Source organism: Ambystoma mexicanum, chromosome 9, assembly GCF_040938575.1.
Source record: "Ambystoma mexicanum isolate Mex_15411 chromosome 9, UKY_AmexF1_1, whole genome shotgun sequence".
NCBI lineage: Eukaryota > Metazoa > Chordata > Amphibia > Caudata > Ambystomatidae > Ambystoma > Ambystoma mexicanum.
In genome coordinates this window covers 1,353,213,472-1,353,229,844 of record NC_090931.1, presented here as the reverse complement: position 1 = coordinate 1,353,229,844, position 16,373 = coordinate 1,353,213,472, and the positions used below count along the sequence as shown (strand labels likewise).

The 16,373-nt window shown below is 43.3% G+C and overlaps 1 protein-coding gene across 2 annotated transcripts in view; it reads right to left on the bottom strand.

Moving 5' to 3' along the window:
- The window catches only part of LOC138489128 (contactin-associated protein-like 5), a 1,755,478-nt gene that overhangs the window by 1,506,359 nt on the left and 232,746 nt on the right, over nucleotides 1–16,373 (bottom strand). For both annotated transcript variants that reach the window (XM_069616764.1, XM_069616763.1), the window contains exon 2: nucleotides 1,098–1,208. In XM_069616764.1, the coding sequence (XP_069472865.1) occupies nucleotides 1,098–1,208 (111 nt within the window). The remainder of the gene's footprint in view (nucleotides 1–1,097; nucleotides 1,209–16,373) is intronic.

Below are 16,373 nucleotides of genomic sequence, written 5' to 3'. Positions count from 1 at the left end.
GTCTGCCAAATCACAGCTTCGGCTGATTTCCCCCGAGCTCTTAGCTGGGGTGAAATCCGCTGAAGTTTCACGCTCTTACCGCCGGCGGGAAATCCGCCGGCGGTAAGAGCATGAAATTTCCCCATTGAACCCAATGGGGAATGGGGCATTTCGAATGGGCTCAATGGTGAATGGGGATTTCCCGTTCCGCCAAACCCATGATCCGGCGTTTGGTGGTAGGGCTATTAGCGCCAGCGTTACCGCCCAACTTGTGATGAAGCCCAATGACATGTACGAAGAGATCCTCTATCTGTCTTTCTCTCTCTCTCTCCCTCTAGCCATTTTTTCTCTCTGTCTTAATTTATCTATAACTGTTTTCTCTCTGTTTCTCTTACACGTGTGTGTACTTATTTCTTTATCTTTTTATCTCCCCTTTTTCCCTGCATCACCATCCTTGTCTCTTGCCCTGTTTCTCTCTTTTCTTTTTTTTGTCTGTATATCTGCTGCAGTGTTTCTCAAGTGTCTCTCAACTCGTTCTTTGTGTATCCTTCTCTTTCTGACTTGTTACATTCTCCTACTCACTTCATGTCTGTCTCTCTTATTTCCTTCTCTCTACCTTGTGTTCTATCCCTCCATCTTGCATGGTTGGATGAACAGCATCACTTGTTAGTGTCATATTTTATAAATAATTGTCTATCAACGAGGGATAAAATAACATACAATTACTCATCCAAGAAGGATTACGACTCAAAGATGTGATCTAAACTCTTCCTTTCTGCGAATTTACATTACCTCCTGTTCTCGACACATACATCATTATCAGGGCTCTCATTCTTTTCAATCCATTACATGCCCTCTGCTACTTCACATAAAAGACTGAGACATTTCATAACATTGCTCAGTCATTATCATCATTGAATGTCAGTTTAATCAAGCCAATGTCTGTACAAAACCCGCAGACACAAAATTACAATACTAAAGAAAGCACTGACCACCCTCACAAATTTATCCGACAGCGATATTTTTGTGTCACAGGCAAGCGATCCATTTCTAAAAAGGATAACATATTCATTAAAGCCTCTTATAGAAGTGGCAGGTGCTTCAGATGAGGCTCTTACCTTCTCTTCTGTTCAGTTTGGCAAAGCCTTGGCTTTGAGAGCTGAATAGTTCCGATGAGCTGTCAAACGCGGCTGGTGGCAGCAAAGCGGCAAGCGGCTCATCACAATTATCTAAGGAAGAGAAAGAAGACAAAACATAAGATCCAAGAAAATGATCTCTCCTGCTTTGTCGTTCATAGAACAATGGTGGCAACATGTGTTCCAGAGGGATTCACTTACAAGATCCTGTTCCTTCATCAGATTTAGGACGAAGACTAATATATCTCTGATCTTTCATCCCGCCTTTTGGCTACTGAATTTTAACTGTACAAAGATATACACGGTATCAGGTCGACATCTCACAGATATATTAGCACTAAACACTTATCACAACAGTATTTTATAAACTGGGTAGATATTCTGCAACTGTCTGAAAATATATTACTGCAGAGCCAAAAATACCCTCTGCAGCAACTGGATTTGAGGGAAAAGATGCTATGGAGCACATGCACAATTGATAAGACAGTCATTGCATCGTCTCTAGACAAGTGGTTTTCTTTTTTCTTACATAGGCAATTGTGTTGAAACACTCCCCAGGTAGCTTTTTAACCACAAAGTGAATTGTTAAGTATTTCCTGGCAGATTGCGAAAAGTGAAGTTGGGAGGACCAGTTTGTTAAAAACTCAATTGTGTGTGGTTCTAGTGCCATGAACCTTCAGGACTTTTTCCAGAGGTTCCCTCAGAAACGTTTGAGTTTGCAGATGGGTCAACTTTTTGCTATTTGGATTTTCTCTAAAGAATTAGCAATATAACTCTGTTAATGAATTGTATTTTTGTACAGCGAGAGGATTTTGGCCAGTTCTACATGACTTAAGTATATGGGTCTAATCAGCCAGTACTTGTCACACTGGCCATTACATGTGTACCTTTGCGGCTGGCAATATAACAAAAGAACATGAGGTTTTATGGAAGGCATGCAGCTCTGAAATGACAGTAGGGCTGAGGTAGAGTCTGTAACTGGTGAATGATGCAACTGTTCATATTACTGAGGTTGCTTCTAAGAGTACTTTTGAGGTATGTCACCATACAAAAATTCTGCTTTTTAGCTCACGGTAGGTCTGTTCAAGTAATGGACTAGTACAACATTGGTTTAGCAGTAAATGGTTTTGTTCATTTGCACTCGCTGTCACCAGAATTAGTAGATAGACATGTGCCTTATTTCTGTGACAATCTGCCATACCAGCAGAAAGCAATAAGCTTGGCAGTCATTCTTGGCAGGGCTTCATTCATGGAACTGTTAACGTGGTGCAAAGTGACTTTTTTTCACAGAGCAAAGTGATTTTGTACTACAAATGTACTCTTTGCACCATGCTAAATAGGCGGTGCAAAGAGTACTTTTGCAGTGCAAAGTGACTTTGCTCTGCAAAAATACACCTTTTGCCGCTCTGTGAATTTGGCCCGGTTCAACATGTTTGTTGGGCCGCACTAAACGTTCCATTAATTAGGCCCTATGTTTCCTAGAAACAGACACAGCCAGCAAATCCCAAACTGTCATGAACCTGATATATTATCTGAAGTCCATAAAGGTTTGGGAGATATGACAAACTCCAAATATTGTTGGGAATATTTGTACAGCCATGCTATTCATTCAGTGGAATTACTCCTGTTGGTTTTGACTTGAAGAGGGTTGTCTTCAGATCCACAAACATGGGCATTTTAATTCACGCCTTAGCACTAAGCAGAGTTGTCTACAAAAAATTGACTACTTCTTCTTACCTTCACTGATCCCCTCACATCATACTGCTTGTTCACGTATGTATTTGCTTTTACAGTTTTATAATGGTTGGGTATAATGTGCATTTTTCCCCCAAAGTAATGGTACTATTTGTGTTTTTTAATGTCTTTGGATGAAAAGTGTTTCATGACATATTTATATAGAAATTCAGTGATACAACTTAATTAAAGGGACGTTATGCTTATGTGTCGGTGTCACTAATAAAAACCTATGAAATTGAGTGAAAACACTTTGTTAAAGGGACGTAATGGTTACAAAAAAACTAAAAAAAACACAGAAATGTGCCAATTATGGCAAGCCAGCAACCACAACTCACGCCGCCACTGTGCACTACTACAAATAACACCCATGACATAAAACATGACATCACACATTCATTGATGACATCACTGATGACATCACATATCTGGACCACTTTTTTTGTGGACTGACATATATAAGACAGGTGGTTTTGTTTACTGACAGTCAGAATATGAACATTGAAAAGGTACTTTATATGTAGATGTTAACCTTCTTGTATGTTCTTTAAGTACTTTCCTTAGGATTTGCTCTCAGCTCATGGTGCACATATGTGGGGCAATAAGCAGGCCCCAAATACACAATTCTTTTGTATACATGATGTGACATTGTCGTTGTCATCAATGACATTTGTGATATCATCTTTGATGTCCTGGGTGTTACTCTTAGCAGTGCACGGTGGTGGCACGAGTTATGGTTGCTTAGCTTACCATAACTGGCGAATTTCAGGTGTTTTCAGTTTTACTTGTAACCATAACGTCTCTTTGACAATGTTTTTTAACTGAATTGCCTAGTTTTTTTATTAGTCAAACTTAACCATAACCTCCCTTTAACTGAATGTTGTGGGTTTTTACCAGTGTACCCTAATTTGCTGCAACTTCATAATATCAACTCACCCCAAAAAAGCAGCATATCCGGCCGATCAAGGACATTTCAACTGCAAACTGTACCATTCCACACCTCCTAGCAACATGTTAACACTTCTACCAATGTTCTTTTACACCGCTTTTTTGTTCATCAACATCTGCAAATGTCTGACGTCAACGCAGACTTTCTGGACAGTGTCACGTGACTAGGCACGCGCACAGCATGATGATGTGTTTGCGAATGGGTCCACACTTTGCAAACAGGTCCGTGCTTCACATACATTTGAAACTGAATGTTCAGCCATCGCAAAAGTATCAAGCTGAAATGTTACCCTTGCACAGCTCCTAGACCTATTCTTACTGATTTTCCATCCACAATCCGGGACAGAGCACATGTTTGGAAGAGTATTAGCACAGCTGCTATTTAACTTCAAAAATGGCATCAGCCATGGCCATCGCCACTCCCGAGGAGCCACTTCCACCAACACCACCACCACCAGCTCGAAGGATTGGACCACTGAAAAAGCATGATGATGCAGAGAAGAATCAAGAGGACCAGGAAGATGAGATAGTGGCAATGCCTGCCTCCAGCACTCAGAGAGAATCATGAGTGTGGTGGTTCTTTATCACCGTTGGGGGTGTTTCCCGAAGGCTGAGGCTACCAAGGTGAAATGCACTGAGTGCAACATTGTACTGAGTTGCAAACAACCTGGCCAGTACTCCTCCTATGGGACCACCTCCATGCTCTGCCACACCACATCTAACCACAGAGATGCTCTGGGAAAGGCTGTTTTCTTTTCTCAGAAAGTGGTAGGCTGTCTTTCTCTACCTCATCTTCCTCAACTGATACAGCCACCACACAGGCTACTCCTGTGGGGCAGAAGATCCCACCAGCTACCTAGCAAGCCATAAACAAGGTTGTCCACATCTTTCTAAGACAACACTACTCTGTATATACTGCAACACACCACTCTGTATATACTGCAACACACCACTCTACAGGGAGGAGCAGTTTTGAAGTGTTTTCAAGGCTGCAATCAAGGAGCATGAGGAACGCTGCCCCGTACCTTAGAATTAAGGCACACCCAACATCTACCCCTGTCCACCTGCCCCTCCGTATCTGTGGTTGGTGTACCTGCCCTCATTTCGCTCCACAACTTACTACCTGGCCTCTCCCGCAAAAATACTAAATAAAAAAAACACTAGAAAAAAAGGTTCCTTTTGGAACCACCTCTCACAGTTAAAAAGTAGAACACAAATAAGTTGTATAGTTTCCATCTACTTTACACTTTTAAATGGAAGTAGTAGACTCAATAAGATCACCAACATTTCTACTATGCTAACGGAAATAATGGACAATTGTATAGTATAGACAAAGAAAAAAGGACAGAAACAATTTTCTGTCACAAATCATTTTCTCTACCATACAATAAGGACCATAATCCATTAACCTTCAAAATGAACCGCATACTATGCAGTCCCCATTACAGGCCAAGTATCATTAACAGACCTGCATGGCTCATTCGCACCATTGCACAGGACAGCCCTTCTACACTTTTTATCATGGATTGTTATATTTGTAACACTCCTTCATTGCCTGCTTTCAAACACATACATCCATCCAGCAATCACTTCCAAAAACTCTACATGTAACCCTATCAACATTTTAAACTTCCACACACCAACTTCCACTTAACAATGTTTTAGACATCTTTTTGATCTGCATTTCCCTTACTTATACAAAAAAGTGTACACAGTGCTGCTATAAATGCACATGTGCATTGTGCAGTGAAAGAAGTGCATGCATGGAAGGGGGAGTAGGGATGGGCAAGTGCTGAAGGGAGCCTGGGAAGGAAGTGCCCAAGGGTGCTGAGGTCAAAAGCCACTTGTAAAGTGCTGGGGCAGAGCAGACCCAAGAGTGGGGTGCACAGCAAACAAGCCGTTGGTCCGCAAGGACCGTGCTGAAGAAAGGGTGTGGTTCTGATGTTGACTAGGTATACAGCCTGGAACCTGTCAGGTTTATGAGGGACCAGGCCACCAGTTTTAGTGGCAGTGGCATGAGTTTGCAGCCAAGACAGAAAGGGAAAGAGGAAGAGAAAAATTTAGTTTTCAGAACTTTCCAGAACATTAAGGAAGTCTGAATCAAGTCTCAGCGTGGCAGGGAGGCTGTTCCAAAGAGAGGCACCAGCCGAACAGAGAGACCTGTCTCATGCTCTCTGTTTAAAGAACTATTTCACAAGCAGAGAATTCAAGTTACAGGAGCAGAGGGCTCTAGTAAGGGAGCATTTAGGGAGGCAAAGTTAGAAATAGCGTATACCCAAGGCCAGAAAAAGCCTTCTGGATGATGCACAGGTTCTTGAATTTCATCCTTGCGGCCACCAGAAGCCAGTGTAAGGCTCCATAGATACAATTCCTTGGCTTGAGGCCAAAAATACGTTTTGTAGCCCTATTATGGATTAGCTAAAGCGGGTATAGGGAACAAAGGGGGAGGTTGAGGAAGAGGCTGTTGCAGTAGTTCAGCTTAGAGAGGACCAGGGCTCTGGAGATGATGAGCTTATGGGGGAAATGAGGAGAGGTAGAATGCATGTAAGGAGGTACAGCAAACAGTGGACCTTTTTGAAAACATCCAAAATGTGAGCAGTGAATGGAAGATCAGAGTCAAAAATGACCCCAAGGTTTTTGGCTTTATAGGTTTATGACAGTAGAGAGCTTAAGGAGAGCAGCCAGAGGGTATGAGGGAAACAGGGTGCAAGTTTCCGAATACAAAGGATCTCCATCTTACAGGCATTGACACAGATATTGTTAGACACGCCATGCTTGGATGGGGGTCACACAATCAGGGATGGTAGAGGGAGAGGAAAAAGTAGTACAGGGAAGTTTCAAGGAAAGCTGTATGTCATCGGCATAACATTGTAAATGACGGGAGAATGAGGAGATCAGGTGTGCCAGAGGGATGAGATAGATATTAAAGAGCCACAGCAATAGGATAGAACCCTGGGAAACTCTGCAAGTAGATAGTGACGTGGTGGTAGAGAAATGGCCCAGTTGCAGTTGGGAAGAACGGTTAATGATGGAAGAGTTCAGCCAGTCCAGTGCTCAGTCTGTGATGCCAAAGATATCATGCAGCCTTTTTATATGGATATAATGGTTGACTGTGTCAAAGGCGAAAGAGATAATGACGATTGCTATCCTCAATTATACTACAATCATAATTAACATATTCACTCCAATTATATCATTCCACATATTACTATAGTGCATGTGGCCAGTTGCCACAACCACCACAATAGAATAAAATCATATAACAAGTAAGTATGTACAATACACCCTGAAATAACAAAACTCACCCACAACCCCCCATCCCAATAAGGTCCATGAACACTAAAATTCACAGCACACAGGCCAGCACTGCCTTCCTTGAATAATGCTCAGGAACACACTCTGTGCTACGTCTGTCGCCTTTACCATCAGACATGGGGATTTTATACAGATGTAACAAATGCAGTCTGGGACTCTACCCGCATTGATTTATCTTTACTCTGGTGTAGTCATGTGTATGTGTATGACATATAGGGATGGCCTCCTATGGAACCACCCCTATATAGCAACCACCAAAGCTAGTGCATGTTCTTTATTAGAACATGAATTTCAAGTTTCTATAAATAAATGATATATGTGTTGCCACACAAGTATTTGTAGATTCTAAAGGTCAAAACAACAATTGACTTATCTAAGGTCACCCACCCCAAAAAGACTGACACTTCGCTTCTTGTATGAATGACCACCAAATAGAATCAAGGGGAAACATTTATCATGAGGTGTGAAACTGTACATACATGGTCGTTTGACACATTTAATATGTCGCAACTTTGAGCACGACACTAACTAGAGCCTGTTTTGTCTCCCCGTGCCCCCCTCACCCTTTTTTGTCTTAGAATTCAGGCGTGCGCTCCTGAGAACAGCCCAATTACGCTGTGGTAGAAGTCATGGACACAGTAGATGATTTAATGCTGTCTTCCCTAGCCCTGAAGAAAGTGGTTTAATTGCCTAGTCCCACTGAAACCGGTCGGCTTACTTTTGGACTATGATCTGGCACAAGATGGATTGAAATTCCACATCTTTCTGCTATACTACAGTTCTATCCTCCTACAAATTAAATAAGAAGAGGATTATGACATATGATGACTGTACGTTAGGAGCCTAGCAAGGTGATAACGGCTCCTCGTACCAGTATTGAGGAGTTTTGAATATACCATTGTGGTCTACTCATCTCTATGATGCTTTTTTAATTGCTCAACAATATATATCTGTGATCTATGGCAACAAAATACTGATACCAGCCAAGAACTTCAGGAGTTTTTACATGTTCCTGCCCTTCAAAGGAACCGAATAAAGAATGAATGCTCCACGTGGAAGGCATGTTTTAAGATATGGTACAAGGGCAACACAAATCCAATCCATTTATTGTATCGAAAATTACTGAATAAATGAAATATATACGAATCAGAATGTGTTACCATATTGGCTTTCGAGACATACCCGTCAGATTGTTGCTCCGGCAGCAGAACCACAAAAGATTGTGAATGAGGGAAGATTCGGGTAACAGACTACCCCCCAGGTCCAACATGTGGACATTCTTCTTTCGAAAGCCAATGTACCAGTAGGTAGACCATGGCATGACGCCTTAAGGCTAGAGAAATGGCCCTGAGAATCCCCATTCTGCAGTAAGACACAGGTGAAAGTAGAATCTGCAGCCTATAGGACAGAGAAGGGACCCATATAAGCCTTACTCTGGGACTAAGGGGTGTGGCCTGAAACCTAGAGGAGAGACAGAGGGAAACCCATCCCAACATCAACTGCAAGCAGCCAGAGGCGAAGCTGGGTTCGCATTTAGTTTAACAGTGGGAACGTCAGGTCAGAGGTGTCACTCAGGAGTCTTGGAGGCAGGGGGGGGCTACTGCCACCGGTATTGTGGTTGCATCCCCGGAAAGAAGCTCAGGGTCTACAACCAAAAGGCTAGCTAGCCCTGAATCCCCACCATCCTGACATTAGGGAAGCCCTGGATCTTTCACAAACCTACCAATGCCCCTGCATCAGGGCCTGCAGCCAGGAGACTATTGGAGGACACAGAGAATCGCGCTTCTGCAGTGAAGGCATGCATCCAAGGGCAATGTGACAGATGAGTTCAGAGAGCAGTCGACTGCTAAGTTCAGACTGTGACAGTCTTAAAAATGCCTTCCAATGCTGCAATTATTATTATTTTCTATTCGCATCACCACATTTGTGACCTAGCTTTCGTCAAGTTAAACGTCACCTCCAGGATGGAGATTTAAATATAAAATGCCACGTGATTCTTGTATAAGTCAGGGCAAAAAACGAAATTGAGGAACTAGAAAACACAGCAAACTCTTCTCTGGATGTACTTCTGGCATACAGTAAAAGTACTCGTCCCTTTTATAAGTTCACTGAACAACAAGACAAGCCATCCATCTCAGAAGAATTGTAATGTTTCCCAGTGGATCTGATTAAAGAGTAGCACATGCTGCACCATGTCAACATGGCAAGGCAGCCAGCAACAGCAAACAAAGGGGCCTAGAAAAGACAGCCCTTCTGATTGAAAGCGCATAACCAAATAGTATCGATATTCAAAATAGGTGCTGTCGAATACAGGTGTGTGTTGAAGAAGCACTACGTTATGTTCAGTACTGGGCTAGACAGATCAAGACTGGGTTCATGTTTGTTATTGTCAACAGAATCTCTTTTGAGAACCTGTCTTACAAATAAAGTACCTTTTTTGAAATACTTGCCAGGTGTTGATAATGTTATATTGATTTTCTTTTTGATGGATTGGTTGCATTTTCTTTCTATTGACCGGCACATCCAGATGCAGACAACAGGAATATTGTGTTTCAAAAGACCCAAACGACAAAACACATTTGAGAGGATTTTGAGCATAATTCCGAGTCACATATTCATATTATCAATGCTGTGGGATTGGGGTGGCCAGTCTCACCCCCCACCTCCATAGAAATGTTCAACTAAGATGAATCATTAATATCTGGAAAATAACCTACGAGAGGATCGTTTAACATACAGCTGATGGCAAAGTATAAAAGGTGCACACCTTTAAACATAAAACACTTTATTTAAATACGAGCTGCAGAGTGCAACCCTAATGACAAATTTCACAGGCGTTGTGCAAGTGGCTCACCCCCAGTCCCAGCGACCTGGGTTCCAGTCTCTGTTTTGGGACCATTTAAATACACTTTAGCAAGGTAACTAACTCAACATTACAAATTGTTTTTGTTTGCATCTAGGGCGATATTTTTTGCAGCATCTCAGATCTGTGAAAATGCGGCCCAAAGTCCAGCACTGCATTATATTCTGTATTACCTGAAGCACAGTCGGACTCTACAGGGAACTGGTGATAGCCGGTCCGATAGCACAGCGAGTAGAGCGCTCGATTGGACATCTGTGCAGAGCCTGCTGACGCAGGTTTGAACCCCTGCAGGACCAAACTCAGCCTTTCGTCTTTCCAAGGTCGATAAATGAGAACCACACAACGTGGGTAATAATAAGCAGCGCTCAGATACCTTAGGTTTTGTAGCTCTATATAAAATTGTTATTATTATTGTACGCTATTGGTGGAAATTCAGTGGTATCGTGCAGAAGGGATGTGAATGTTATTTAACAACAGGGGCTGGGCTGAGTCTGTTGGGGTGAGGCCAAGCCTGATTTATATATGGGTTTCCCCTTGAACATTGCTTGGAAGGAAAACGACAGTCTGAAGGGATTCAACAAGCAATGTCAATGGTTTCGATTAATTCAAAACCTTCCAGCAACCACTGTCCCCTTGTGAATTGCAATTATTTCATCTGTCCCCATCATGGAAAGTGTGGTTTCTTAAAAAAGGGATAATTATTGCCAGAAATAGGAGCATCTATGACCTAGGCTTTAAATGGTCATAACAGTTAACAGATGTCATGATGTAAATTGTGTGTCGTTTGTTGTTACTTAACACACGCATATTCCTGGGGAAGTGTTTTTTTAATTATGTTTTATTTCCAAGAACTGGCCTGGTCCCATCCCCAGAAATGGAACACATGTTTTTCCAGGTGGTGTTTTCTGTGTAAAATGACTGCCAGCTGTAAATTATTGCTGCTGGCAGAATTCATGATCAGGGCATGTCTTTATGATATGATGTGATGTGGCATTCATAGTGCGCCTGTACACAAGTGTTTCTAGGCGCAACAAGACAAGGAGGGGGAAACAAGGGAGGACACAATCAAAATCTTACTAGGCCTTGTGTCATTCAGATCTAGCAAGTGCAGGAAGAGAGAAGGCGAGAAGTGCAGAGGGAGAGGGGAAGGGGGAAGTGTGGTTAACTCACAAGTGCAGCAAGCAGGTGGCTCATACGTGCAGAGAGAAGGGACTGTAGCATTGCAGATGCAGACTCTTAAGTGCTGGGGAGCCCAGAGGCAGTGCAAGGGCAACGGGACATGCAGGAGCCTGGGCCCGAGGTCAGAGGGTGACCAGGTGACTAGTGCACAGAGCAGTCAGGTGCATCAGCAGGGGAGAGGAAGAGAGAAAGCTGAAGCGAAAAGAAAGGTCTTGAGTTGCTTCTGGAACTAGAGGTGGTTCTGCTCAAGTCTGAGAGAGGTAGGAAGGCTGGCTGCAGACTTAACATGCACAGTTAGTTTACCCATATATTATGACACTGTGTCTCATAAAATGTTTAGCAGCAATTTGGTATTAAATCCATGGAATTACCACCACACCTAGTGTTATTACTGCAACTCGGTCCTAGAAAGTTACAACATTATCGCGACAGGTTTCACAGTGGTGTTAACAGCCACTTTTTGGAGTATAGAGAACTTCAGGGGGATTTTAAAACCTGTCTTACATTAAAGTACCTTTTAGAATTACCGCAAGTGGAAGATTTTCTCCCAAATTAGCATGACTGTGGACTAATGTGGTGGTAAAATTCAGATATTGGAATGACTGCCATTTTAAGTCATTGGGCCTCATTACGACCCTGGCGGATGGACCATGGTGCTAATAGCACCATGGTCCATGCCGGTAACTCTCCGACTCCGCCATGGCGGAATGGGGAATTACCACCCCATTCCGAGTTTGGCGGAGTGGTAATTCCCCCTTCCGCCATGGCCCTTCCCCATTCCCATTTTTGCCCCATAGGGCATAATGGGAATGGGGAAGGCGCTAAGTACGGTGCCGCAAATTGCGGCACCGTACTTAGCACCAAGGTCCCTATGCGGCATGGTTTTTAACGCCTGCAAAAAGCAGGCGTTAAAATCGCCATCCCGCAAAGGGACCTTGTAATCAGGCGTTAAGGTTAACGCCTGACTCGTAATGAGGCCCATTACCAGTTATTACCCACACCATCATATGCATAAGGATTCACAAAGTATTGGCTCAATAGATAAACACACTCTCTGTTAAAAACATTCTGTTCTGACAGCTGCTGTGATTGTCAACGTGAACTATGGGTGGCACAACGACTTCAAATATGTATGTTTCTACGAAAAAGAAAGGTGACTACACAACACAAAATCTATCCATTACAACAAAACACTGCAGGACATGGAAGGCCATGAATGCTCTCAGACACCATTGGACACACGTGACTTCACAATAGGAAGGGCCGTGAATAAACCAGCTTCCCTTACACAGAATGGGTACATCATGAGGTTAACAAGGAACATGTTTTTGTCACAAATGGCTACACGATGGGACACCGAAAAGCAAACTTCAATTGCACACAGCATGTGCAATATGTAAAACAGCAGAAGAGGAACAGCATGGGTAACTGTGGGACAGGCTTCCTTCATAGAGACAAGGTAGGGCAGGTGTCACAGCATGGCAAACCTCTCTCACAGTTACAACATGGGCCGCATACGGGCAGGACTCACACACAGAACAGGTATGGCAAGGGCCACAGAAGGGCATGCTTCCCTTACACGAAGTGGGTATAGCATGGGCCCAGCGGGGCAATATTCACTCTCACACAATGGCTACAACTTGGAACACAGCAGTGCAAGCTTCAGTCACCCAAAACCTGCATAGGTGGGCCTTTACCTTGCCAACTTCACTCATACAGAGCAGGTACAACATGGACCATAGCAGCTCATGCTTTAGTAACATGGAACAGGAACAGCATGGACCACGTCAGGACACACTGTCCTCAAACAGAATGGGTGCTGCAAGGGCTGAAGTTGTGCAAGCTTCACTCAAACAGAACAGGTGCCTCATGAGCCACAGCAGTGCAGGGCTTGAGTAATCCAGGGTCTAGATTTGGAGAGGGGAGTGATCACCCTAAATTGCAGATATTGCACCTGACAGGGTCATGCTTTTGACAACAGAGCTAGCCCACAAAATCACAAATAATTAAGGGCCTCAATGCCAGAAGATAAAATGCATGACAGGGTGAATTTGCACTGAAGAGGAATGGGCAAAATAGAGAGAATGAAGGGCATATGTGTCAGCAGAATGAAGAGAATGGACATACACAAGAAGCAACAGGCACTGAAGAACTGAGACTAAAGATGCAGACCGACATGTTCCAGTGTGGCAAATGATGAGAGGAAATATGTAGATGGAATGGACCAGCAAAAGTCAAGCAAGAGTAAGGTGGGTCCCACGGAGTGCTCGTCTGACATAAGAAGGCAGAAAACAACCAGGAACACAATCAGCCCACATGGAGAAAACATTTACCTTTATATAGCTTTTGTTACTAGATTTAAATTTAGGCAAGCTCGCTCTTTGACACTCATCACAGAAATCACGTCAAAATCTGTAAATGTGGACAAATCAGTCAGTCCAACCTTATTTCAGAAGGATTTCCCACTCGCTCTTCCTTCTCCTTTTGCAGTGCAATAGCTGTTCATGGTCTGGTCGTTCTTTCTTGGCTCCAGGAGACACTCCTGTCTGTCAGATCACACCTGTTGCATATGAAAATCTCTGACAGTACCTCCCTGTCTTTGCAAAGAAGCATCTAAATGGAGATACACAATTTTAATACCTGCTTTTTCCTTGTTATCATTAGTCAATTCTGGCAAAACGTGTTCCAATGAATGCCGGCGAAGAGCAGTACCAACCAAATGTATGGAGGTACATCCAATTTGAGATGGTAGTGTTAAGGTACTGGACTGCCTATCAAAGCCCCACTCCAAATCATTTTCTTTTAACATCAGCTTGCTTCTCGTCACCTCCCTACACTTGTAACACCATGATATTCCAAATGATGGTGCACCTTGGTTAGTGGGGCACTTTTAGAACTCCAAAGGAGAGAGAGAGAGAGAGAGAGAGAGAGAGAGAGAGAGAGAGAGAGAGAGAGAGAGAGAGAGAGAGAGAGAGAGTGTGTGTGTGTGTGTGTGTGTGTGTGTGTGTGTGTGTGTGTGTGTGTGCGCGCGCATGCGCACACACCATTCTGAGTGAGTCTTCATGTATGTGTGGATGTTTGTGACATAGTCTCTTTGTGTATACTTGTCTCTGACTTCGTGTGTGGGTTTCTGATCGAGGGACTGATTATAAACTTGCTTTAACGAGAACATTTTCATTCCCTGACAGAACAGCACTTTCCTTATTATAGAGCAAATAGGAAAAGTGTTTACCAAAGGGGTTTCTGTGTATGGGCATACATGTGTTTGTATGGGCACATCATGAAAACTATTTACACGTCAAATATAGTGTGCAAGATACCATCAAAGTGACATACTGTGACAATGGTGACATTTAATGTAGGAACATCATCATGACCAAGCAGCGTTGCAGATATCTATTGTAGGCTTAGCTTTCTGATATGATTTACTGTTGCCATTATCTACATAGATAAACTGTGGATGCAGTTTCATGAAAGTGATGTAGAGTGATTGATAATGGCAAAGGAAGGATGTAGCCACAGATTTGTGCAAGTGATTTACAGTAACAATCACTGGCATACTTAGATTGTGTCCACGCATATGGGCCTTCAATTTGATTTGACCATTTCTGGTAGATATAGTACGTTGCTGCATTTTCATCCACGTTGTCATTTACAGTGACAATTACTGGCATAGATAGTTTGTGGCCACAGCTTTGTGCTAGTTATTTACAGTATCCATTAGTTACATACATATGTTTTGTCTGCAGCTTTATGTATTTGTAAAATGTACTGCATACAATTGGTGACATGACATTTACCCAGAGAACCAATTGTAAAATTGTAAAGGGAGAACTAAATGTGTCTCTCATCGCACCTGTCCCATTCTCATCCTGGCAGCAGGGAAAATAAAGTTGTCCATCATTCCTGGCAAACTCACCTACATTGTCGATGTACCACAGGTGTCAGAAATGCTATTCACTCAGAAGCCATTTAGACCCTATCCAGACGATGTCACTGAAGAGATACCTTTTCAGGAGCAGGTAGACTGACTGCAACCATGCAGAGCTGATGATGTCATGACTGAGACTATGACATAGATGCATTAATCATGCATCACATATGCATCTCTCCATGAAGCTGCACAGACACTTAGATTAAATTGCCTTTACACACAAAGAACATGCGTATGACTCACTTAGATAGAGGACGAACACATCTCTGGAATGCAGTAACCGCATGTTGCACAAGAATACATATTAACTGCTTTCTGATGCTAAATGCAACTACTATGGGTGGCCATGTAAATCAAGATGTAAGCCACAACTACATTGGCCCTCATTCCGAGTAGGGCGGTAAGGTATAACGGGGACCGGTAAGGAGACCGGTGCCGGTAATCCCTTACCACCCTTCTACGAGGTCCCTTAGCGGGTCCCTTCCTTAACGGCTGGTCTGACCAGGTGTTAATGACGGGACCCGTTAAGGGACCTGAGCGCAAATAACAGGCTTGGCATACGCCGGTCCGTTATTTGCGCCCTCCCCATTCCCATTGAGCCCTATGGGGGCTCAAATGGGAATGGGGAATGGTTTGGTGAATGGGGACTTACCGGTCCCTCCATGGTTGGAATGGACCAGTAAGTCCCCATTGAACCAAACCGGAGTCGGTACCGGTATGGGAGGCAGTCACGGCGCAAATAGCGCCATGTCTACCACCATACTCGGAATGAGGGCCATTGAAATGAATGGAAGGTGCTAAGAGAACTCAAGATTACACAGGGGGAGACATGACATGCGTATTCCGCACAGATGCGCAGACCAGGCTGTGGATGCAGCCACTGTGCATATTCTTTCCAAGGACACCGAGGGAGAAAAAGTGTCATATTAGCAGATGAGATAGGACATCTGTGTGTCTAAAAGCTGAAAATGATGATAAATGCAAGCAGAAAAATCAAGATTGTCATCCCTACACATGTGACCTGAACCTGAAGGACAGAGAATATTCATCTGAGCCTGACAGAGACCGCTGTTCCCATCCAACCAAAGGCATGATGATACTAAAGTAATACCAAGTTCAAAGCCTAATGTTCTCTCTCAAAGCCTAGAGGATCAGAGATGGTAACTTGTTGAGTTAAAGCAGCACCTTCAGGGCTGTTCTCACCACCTTGAATAGTTGCACCGGGGCTGGTAACTTTACAAAGCTCCAAGGATGACCAATCCCTATTCACCTACCACGCGAAGCT